Source organism: Dufourea novaeangliae, unplaced genomic scaffold, assembly GCF_001272555.1.
Source record: "Dufourea novaeangliae isolate 0120121106 unplaced genomic scaffold, ASM127255v1 scaffold18, whole genome shotgun sequence".
NCBI lineage: Eukaryota > Metazoa > Arthropoda > Insecta > Hymenoptera > Halictidae > Dufourea > Dufourea novaeangliae.
This window is the reverse complement of record NW_015373888.1, coordinates 1,043,060-1,053,313: the sequence shown is the minus strand read 5'-3', so window position 1 is coordinate 1,053,313 and position 10,254 is coordinate 1,043,060. Positions and strand designations below refer to the sequence as shown.

Sequence of the window (10,254 nt, the reverse complement as noted above, 5' to 3'; positions counted from 1 at the left end):
ATTTCTACGAATATACAGGACAATTGGAAGAAAAAAAGTTATACTATTTTTTTTTATATCTTATACCGGTTTTTTTTTAAATGGACACTGATTGCTGTTCGATCGTTTAAATTGAACGTTATATTTCTTTTTTACATCATAGCGAAATGTTCATATTATTTCCTTTGTCTATGATCTTGTCATTATCTTGAAGCCCATGGTGAATCTCAAATTGTCACTTTTCATTTACTGCACATTAATTTGGAAATGAGAAATATTTAACTATTTTTATATAAAAAAAAAATAAAACTTTCTCCTACTCCAGTTTTTGTATACCACTCACCCACTTATTAGGGGAACGCTGGCTAATAATAACGTGACCACCTTGTATACATACATGCACACAGGAGATACGACCTAACGCGGCACATTATTTCTATTCAGTTCCGTTTTTATGCATATTCAACCGAGACCCTGTTTATAATCACCCATATAAGCCAACGGTGGCTCAATAAAGCTCATACATGTCCAAACAAAAGAAACGCACGTTGTTACACACCTAATGTTGCACAATAACTAATTTATCATTCGAAACAATCTGAACACGAAAGTTGTGGACAGAGATAGACAAAAATTCATTATCCAGATACAGAGTTTTGAATAACGAATAATTAATAAAATATAAAAAAAAAGTACTTCGCCATTTATAAGTGATATAAAGTGGAAATTCCAATGTTTCTATAATAAAGTAATATTTCTTGTTGAATGAGTGGACGCTTGGCAAACAATTATTTAATCCCATTAACTGTTTATAAGTCCGAATAACGATCTTAGATACTGCTTCATCTTACTATTATTCGAATAAAATTCTGCTCAACTCTGCGTTTGACTGTTTATTTATAAATTCAAAAGAACAGCAAAATGTCCGAATACATGAATAAATACATTGTCGTTTTTTGCGCACCTTTCAGCGTGCATAATTCGACCACAGCCAGGAATCAATACCACCGGATATTAAAAGGAAACAATATATCGCAGTCGTACGGACATAAATATAAAAGCCAAAATGCAGAAAGAGAGAGGAAACAATAAACCCAGTCGCACGCGACTCTGTGGGAAGCGGCCGGTGGTGAACAACGGAACTATACGCATGCGTTCCACCGACCATCAAAGGAACATAGATACGTATCCCCACGCGGCGATGTGACTGAAAGCGGTTGCTCGTGTATGTGCGTTTATAGGGGGAAAGGGATGAGGGATCGGCGTTCGGGGAGGGGCACGTGTTAAAACAAAATAAAAACGAGCCACGGGGCGTTTGTAAACGGAAGTAGGGATGGGCACTCTCGATGTATGGCAGTACGTTCTTCTGGGAACTTTCGATCAAATCGAATTATACGAATGCTGGACACGTTTCTCCGTACATACAACGACGTTAAGAGGAAACAAACTTCTAAGACTATAATTAGACTGCGGGTTATATGCAATTATTGCGTATGAAAATCTGAACAAACTAGTACATCAATGAAAATTGACAATTTTATAATTTTTATCGACTAATCCTTCTTTCACTTTGTTAAAATAGTCTAATGACTCTTACTTCGAGAACTTTATCCAAAACACGTTTATGGTAAGCTTTATTCTCAATTCAACGATATAATGACACGTATTATTAAACCTTTCATTAATTTGACACTACATATTCACATTACCTCTGATCCTACCTTATATTCATTTGTAATACAATTAAAAAAATTAATAAATATGAATGTACATATGTATATACCACTCATGTTATTTTCATTTCTGGGATTGTGTCGTGTAGCCGGAGTCAACGTTGTATCGAGCTATTGCATACACTGTAAAGCAGCGAATAAATTTCATTACATTGGTCCCCGTTTAGTCTTCGAGTATGGTGACCGGGTCCGATTGTACCCGCGCTACTATGTATGTAATACTTACATTGTATGTGTATTCCGAACAGGCGTCAGATGCCCGTTCTTCATAGTGGGGCCCCCCTTTGTCTCCTAGCAACCAATATTTTTAGACCCAGCCCGCCGCTGCCTTTAGGACCCTTTCTTGCGTATCTTGCACGCCCAAGCGTATAAAAACGCGAATCAAGCGGATCTTTTGTATACGATACCGATATGAATAGGGGGAGTACATTATATACACGAGTAACTTGCATGACAGAAAGACGATGATGCGTCGAGTAATAACAACGTCGAACGTGCGAATTTTCGCGAGAATACAGAATGCCCCGTGAAACCGATCCCTGTTGCTTCCCACGACTTTAATATGCAGACGAGGCAGTTTCGAGCGCGCCGCGCCAACATTTCAACTGGAAGACGTGCAAGCACACCTCGTTTCTCCCTATCGAGTATCGTCTGGTGTTATATGTATACACGATCGGGTATACAACCGTCACACCAAACCGAAAGAAACATTCTCCGTTTTTGAAAAAAACTTTCAGACATATTTCAGTTTCGTTCCATGCACATAGACACGTTAAGGTAAGATAGTAAAATGAAGTAGTCCCCACCTTAATTCATAATGCATGTGCCGCCGTTGGGTGAAGCAGCTATTTTCAACACAAAAGCTTTTGACCGTTCGTATTATTCGTCTCGAAACCTAGCACAAACGGTTGCTGGAGTGCGTTACAACACGATTTCTAACATCTGCTGACCACACAGTCCACCGAGGGGCTTGTACTAATGCGTCGTCGAACACGCAACGGCGTTCAAAAATACGTATCGCTCGGGCAAAAGAAGAAAAAACATCGAAATTCACTCTGCTTTACGCGTCAAGCGTAGAAAAGGCAAGTGCAACGTACATATACATCTGTTTGAACAATGGAAGTATATAGACACATGAATTACCTCGCGGATGTTGTATAGCATTTCGACTAGGAACTGACTTCGCGAACAAAAACAACTGTATAATTAACATGCATATACACTCAAGCGCGACAACGAAATGACAACTTATTCTTTGCTCTGCTGCAAATACGCCTTGCATACAGTCGGTGTATCCGCACACACGCGACCGTTGAGAAAATAAAAAAAAAAACAAAAAGAAGGTTGACTTTCTCCTCGAGTAAACGGAAGAAGAACAAGAAAGAACCATGACAGAAAGAAGACAGAGCAAAGTAGCGAGTAAGATAGAATAAAGAGATGCACAAGTGCATGTGGTTGCGACTTACTGTTAAAGACGAGCAGCTTCCGTGTGGAGCCAAGCCTCTTGATAGGTGATTTCACGCCGTCGATTTCTTCCTCGTCCATCGCACTTCCTATCGTGCTTCGATTCCCGTGAAATCCCCACAGGGTGTCCGTGGGGGGATGATGATGATGATGATGACGATGATGATGGTTTTAATCCCGTTAGTATACACCCGCGAAAATACAGTTCCTATAAACGTTCGAGCAAACGAATACTTGTCACAGTTTAAAGCATTCTCGGGCACGAGGAGGTCACCGCTTCGGTGTTGCGCGGTGAAACCGGTTTACCGGGTGGCGTTCGTTCGGTGCTTTTCTACAATCTGCACTATATAGACGCGCTATCAACGAGTACACATGTGCTGGCCGCCCCGTTGTGCATACGGCCAGCCTGTAAAAGGGGGAAAGGAGATGAAGAATAAAAAGCAAACAAAAAACAAAGAATTAAGGCGAGACGTGAAATGCCAAACGAAGAGAACGAGGCGAGCGTGCGGTCGGGCAAGCGAATCAGCGAACGAGTGAACGGCGCGCGGTGCGGCGGCCCGTTTATGCCTCGGCACAACAGAGATAAATCCCGACACCGCTTATGGCCGAACCTAACAACTACGAGGAGAGAGACGACGACGATCACCGTGCTAACGCCAGCTGCTTTCTGGCGATCCCGAGGCACACAGAGGATATTCTTGGACTACCGTATATATATTAATTCAAGTTCGGGGGAACCGGCGTCGCTACCGCCGTCACCGCCGCCGTCGCCTTCGCCGTCCGTACCATCGTTACTTGCCCGCCACGTCGCGTCACTTTTGTTGCTTAGCAACTGTTTGCGTTGACGATTACGACATTTTGCTGCCACCTACCGTTCGTTCGATCGAATTTGAGATCTCCTCGATGGATAATTCGAGGTTAGCTTTAATAACACCTTGCAAGTAGACCAAGGAACATGCACTCGATCTTTTTGCGGCTCGAATTTCCAAGCACATACGAAACATAGAATATACGGAGCATTATGTATGAAACTTCGTGTTTTCGAAATCTCTGGGGTATCGAGGACCTGGATGGTCAGCGATTTCAACGGCCTCTACTGGCCTCTACGTTGTAAGCAGTTATAAGAACGGTGAATTCGGAAACTATATTCAAGCCAGCTTGAGCTCACACGGGGAGGCTCCCAAGATGTGCCATTTCGATTTCAATAGAATTGTACAAGTAAAATATTAGCCGCTGATGATCATACACTTTTGAGAAAGGAGAGGTCAGTTTTCCAAAAACCACACGAATAATTAAACATTTATATATATATTTAATATTTACGTATAGTATTAAAGACATTCGGTGTTATATAGAGTTGTAAGCATATACGTTTTTTCTGTTTATAGCGCGTCCCGATTTTTGTACTTACCCAATCAGTCATTGGAATTACCATATTTTCATTATTTACCAATGATTCGGCCAAATATAATGCTTAAATTACGCAGCTTCTACGTACTAAAATTTACGACCAAAATTGTACATAAATGCAAAGACAATGAGTTCATAAAGATACATTGTTTGTTATCATCAATTTCAATTCGTTTGAGGTGGAAAACATTTATCAATATCTTATGATATTTTTACTGTCCTCTTCTTCAGGTTTTAAAATCTTTGATGCTTTCGTGAACGCCATCTATGATAATGCTTCTCATCGATTTGCTAATGTCGCCAAAGTTTATGAAATATCTGATTAATATTACCAATTAAATAATAGGGGAAAGTTTTTTTATGAAGGAAATAAAGACTGTATGGTACTATTTTTAATCTCCTTAAACGTTTATATGGACAAATAAATGACAGGTAGAGTTCGAATGACTCCTTGTCAAGCAACAATCTGAAATATTATATATATATATGTAACAAATGTTAACAAATTCCGAACACTAAATAAAAATCTAAAGGTATAAAATTGTCAGCTTTAAGCAGTAGTCAAAATTACAAATGTTTTCTAAGTGCTGGTAGATATCTTCAGTTACATATGGAATGAAAATTCCTACTATCTATTCTGAATATAAATCGATGTAAATTGAAAACATAATTACGAGTTGACGTTTTTGCTCGTTACTGCAAAGCAAGCTAGTGAACAACAATTTTAAGTATGATATTATACAACACACATATTTGCATTAATTGGGTTTTATTTTTTTTAAATGAATACATATCTTAATTCAGTCAGGTGAGCCAACGAATGGATAAGATTGTCAGCTTTTTGGTAATGATACCAACGTTGCAATGAAAAACGATGCACACACGATAAGCGTAATTAGACGACAACTTCATCATAAACTTAACATACTGTCAACGAAACGTCGAAAATGTGGAAAAAGCGTACAGACAGTGGTAAACTATCGTTACGATTATTATAACGGTCGAAGTATGCAACCATGTGGCCTACGAGACACGAAACGATGACCCGCGATGAATGCAGAAAATGTTTACGATATTTGGGTAAGGTTAACTTTCAAACAATTGTTTTCTTCAGTATTGTTTAAGTTCTTGAAATTTCAAAATAATTGTAATATGGTTGAATGATGGAAGCGGTCATTTATTCGATTACGTTGAAGATTATTACAAATCAACAGTGTGTGTGTTTGCGTGTAAATTTCTTAGTTATTATAAAGTAATTTGTAATATTTACATATGCTGGTAATCACAGAAGGACTGTGTTTTCTGTTTAATACAGAGTTAGATGCTTATGGAAGTATGGTGTCTGTACTGCGTGCTCAAGGTCCTTTTACTACTGAGAAACAAAAATTGTTACAAGAACTTGCTAAAGTTTTACATATTTCTAATGAAAGACATCGCGCTGAGGTAAGAAGAGCAGTAAATGATGAGAAATTAGCAACAATAGCTGAACAGTAAGTATTGAATTACAATATACACTATAGTTTTTAACACGAAAGACACATAATTGAATTCTTCAGATTTTGTTTGTGAATGTTAATACATGTATTTGTAATATAGATTAAGTGGTCCAAATACTGGCACAGATTGGACTGTTGAAGGTCGTCGTGCTATTCCCCTTTTGCCAAGATTAAAGGCCAGGTCTGCTTTCACAACGCTAGCAAATAGCTTATCTCTTGCAACTGCAGCTGCAAACAAAAGGAATCATCCTGTTCATGAAAAACCGGAGGATGCAAAAGGTTTTAAGGAAAACTATTATCTATTTTGGTAAATGTGTGGTTTTAGTCTGTGTAAAGTAGCATATGGTCATAGAACTGTAAGTTAAGAAAATTTGATTCAGTGTTTTATGTGTGCGTTATTTTACATAAACTAACATTTTATACTTGTATGTTCATGTCTTGATAGATATTCGATGTGAATCTCCTGTTAAGGTGAAAGTAGAAGAAAACATACTTAGTGATAGTGAACTTTCATCTGTTGAAAACAAGTCTAATGAAGAAAATGTTATGAATGAGGTAACTTAGTTACAGTATTCATTGTATATTTCAAACTTGTTAACTCTTTTAATTAATTCATCCATAACATTAAATACATTACAGGTTGCTGAACTAAATGAAAATAAAAACTTCAATATTAATCAGTGCAGTATTTCAGAAACCAATGACACGTGCGCTACTTTGAAAAAACGTAAACCTACTTCTCCCCTTCCAACGACACATCCTAATAAAGTAACGAAAATATATTCTTATAATTATATTTTCTCTTAGCAAGAGAATTAACAGGATAATTTCGTACAGGTTCTGGTAGTGTCAACAAATTCAATAGGAACTTTAAATCATGGTAACAGCCAAAAAGGTTCACTAGAAAACACTATCCAGTTATCACGGGTGCCAACGAATTCGTTGCAACACCAAAATTTTACAATAATACCCCTTAATATTAATTGTGGCGAAAGCTCTACAGGTTGATATACATTTTACTCTAACACGTTCATAATATATATTCAATTAAATGATGTTAAATCTTTTCAATCTTGAATCTAGATTCTACAGAATCAGTAGTACAAGAAAATGTCAGCAACCACGTAGCGGTGTCATCTAGTAATGCTGCAAACGCTGTGATCCCAGTGGAGACAACGAGTATTGTTAAAGCTAAAGAAAAAATAATTACAACTCAAAGCACATTTAGTAAAAAGATTGGGTCAGCGGTTCTGGTGTCCAGTAACGTACCCTGTACTTCAGTAAATAACTTGCAGCTTGAAACTCAAGACACATCGACGCAAAATAGTTTAAGTAGTTCACAAAAGACAGACTCTGAGAATTCGAACTCCACTACCAGCTGCACAAAACATGTTGTACCAGTTGTACATTCTAATGCAAAACCTCCGATATCTACAACTATTATTACAAGTAATTAACAGTATTATTGAATCACGAAGTATTATATAGTCTGCCCAATGTAAATTTCATTTTGAATTATTTGTTTCTTCTTAGATCATTCGCATCATGTAATGGCTGTGTGTCCTAATACAACTGTATCAAATGGACCAGGACCACCTCAGTCTAAGCAGATAACAACATTAACTTGTACAAAATTACCTACGACGCTCAATAATCAAACCGCTGCCAAAATGGTACGATTCTAAGTTTTGAAAAAGTTTTAATAAAGAGAACAGGCATAAAAATACGGGAATACAACACAATGACTAAGAATAACTCGTTTCTGATGTTTCAGGGTGTTACGCTAAATTCTACTAAAACTGTAAATATATCTCATCATCCGAATACGAAATTAGCATCTAAACCGAATTTGATTGTTATACAAAAGGGTCAAACCAAAGGTGTAACACTTTCTCATGTAGGCAAGGTATATCTATATCATTCAATCTATGTAATAACATTTCCATGTTATTGAGTTTCAGTTGTATCATTAAAGTAAATTTCACTATTTTAGGAGGTATTAGGGAAAGTAATAGTGGGTGGGAAAAATTTATGTGTTACGAGTCAACACAATGCTTCTATTAATGTGCTACCACGCCATATCACGTTGAACAATGGAGATCAAGCAGTAACTATGTTGTCAGCAACAAATTCGTCTCAAACGGAATCTGTAACATCTAACATAAAAGTTTGTTTACAATACTAAATAACTGTTTGCTGCGCGTGTACATATAGAAATCATGGAAATAATTAAGAATGTATTTATGTACTTTATTTTTCAGCCTGGTAACACAATTATGTTCAATCTTCGTCAAGAAGTCTTGGAGAAAAATAAATCTCTGTCTCATCTTTTTGAATCACCTAACGTTCTTACCTCAGAATCTAAGACTGTGATACAAAATACGCATGTTCGGCTTTCGAAGGAACTAAATAACAGTGACTCACATGTACAGGATAAAGAGATCATTGTAAAAACCGATGCTGTAATTACTTCTGTTAAAGATGAGAAACACAGGTCAGTTTGAAATAATCTAACTATGTTGTGAAATTGTTATGTTAAGAAGTGCATGTAATACGAACAAATAACTTTTATAGTTACCTTGAAAGTTTTTCATAAATTATTCTTTGTAAATTCATAAACATATGATTTACTGCCCATTTAAATTGTTTTGAGCAATTACAGTTTCAGTACTTCGTCACGTAAATATTTTTTATTTACAAATTTTTCTATACTTTTATCCAGTGCATAATGTTTTGCGCGAGTAACAATAGTTATTTATTTTGAGAACTTTTAATACTCAGTGGAGGATCATATATAGAAATTGATGATTATAATAATTTATAATAAAGACCTTTACGAAATATCTCATTAAATTCATATAAAAATAATTGATGATTATAATAATTTATAATAAAGACCTTTACGAAATATCTCATTAAATTCATATAAATACTGAATTTAACAGTAAAAGACTGGATATATTCCATAATATACGTAATACATATATGCCTAAGTATTTAATTTTTACTAGCTTTTGATCCTTTCAAACGAATGTATAAGTTTCTCTTTTGCTAAATCAATAGTTTACAAAGTGGAAATTGTATTAACGTAGGAATCGTGCAATTAACCTGTTTAGAAATTGTAATTCTACACGACTGAATATTTTACATCTGGCATGTGCCAAATTTGTAATATATTTACAGTGCTAAGAAAAAAAATTTGTTTCTATGTTTCTGATACTTGCTCATGCTTTACATTGTTCAAGTGCTGTAAATATATGTACGATGTAAATAGGACCTTATGAAAACCAAATAGAATAATAACATTTGTATCTATATGAACTACAATTGTTTCTTGCAAATTTGTGGTAGCTGCATTTCTCTTTTCAGTTTAAGCTTTTGAGTTAATCTACAGTACATTAACAGAAACCTGAAAGTACTTACTAACATGTACATACATGTATATTTTAAACAAGGAAAACCACTATTTGTTTCTTTTTATTGATAATGCATAGACTTAAGAAAAAAAAATCATGACAGTCTTCTAAATGATAATAACTGCCTATGCAAACTGCTCAAGAACATAGTAATAAATTAATAGTTTCTGTATACAGCTGTACAACTCAGCGATTCCATTGTTAATAATACTTTATAAGCTTCGGTTACATTAACTAAATTTACTCGACAAACGTTGGACCTAGCCGAAGGGAAAGACACTAAAGAACTCACTAAGAGATTAGAGTAAGTGTAACCACTGTTCATATCTGTTGTCAATAAAATTTTCAATGGAATAGCTGAAATACAGAACAAATATGTAAATGTAATGATAGTTGTCCTTGTTTTTACTGTTTGTAAATAATTACTGAATTAGTTAAATTATAAATTAAAAATATAATAATAGCATTAAAGTTTGTCATTTATATGCATTACATATATATGTAACTATGTTATTACCAGTTGTCGCAGATATTGTATTACAGAGACAAACTCTGATACTTGCATCACTATTATTATATTACTGTGAATTTACCTTGAATTTCATCTTACAAAATTTATCTATGCATGCCTGTAAGCAAAGAAAAGGTATTTGAATTACAAAAGAGACCTTTATTATCATTAAGCACAGTCATACATTTTAAAAAATGTTAATACGGTCGAGGAGGTGGTCCACCCCTCATCATGCCAGGAGGTGG

At 35.7% G+C, this 10,254-nt stretch overlaps 1 protein-coding gene across 1 annotated transcript; it reads left to right on the top strand.

Annotated features, from left to right (window-relative positions):
• The first annotated feature begins 5,476 nt into the window (after window positions 1-5,476).
• LOC107185331 (BRCA2-interacting transcriptional repressor EMSY) lies at window positions 5,477-8,625 on the top strand. Its single transcript, XM_015572997.1, has 11 exons — window positions 5,477-5,666; window positions 5,902-6,076; window positions 6,183-6,361; window positions 6,528-6,637; window positions 6,722-6,850; window positions 6,920-7,085; window positions 7,166-7,531; window positions 7,616-7,755; window positions 7,857-7,988; window positions 8,076-8,249; window positions 8,344-8,625. The coding sequence occupies exons 1-11, from the start codon at window positions 5,603-5,605 to the stop codon at window positions 8,584-8,586; spliced, it is 1,878 nt and encodes a 625-aa protein (XP_015428483.1). The 5' UTR covers window positions 5,477-5,602; the 3' UTR covers window positions 8,587-8,625.
• The last annotated feature ends 1,629 nt before the right edge of the window (window positions 8,626-10,254 follow it).

Coding starts and splice junctions, on each gene's coding strand:
- LOC107185331 (XM_015572997.1), top strand. CDS start 5,603: ATGTGGCCTACGAGACACGAAACGATGACCCGCGATGAATGCAGAAAA. Junction 6,638..6,721: donor AAGAAAATGTTATGAATGAG/GTAACTTAGTTA, acceptor AATACATTACAG/GTTGCTGAACTAAATGAAAA. Junction 7,989..8,075: donor CACTTTCTCATGTAGGCAAG/GTATATCTATAT, acceptor TCACTATTTTAG/GAGGTATTAGGGAAAGTAAT.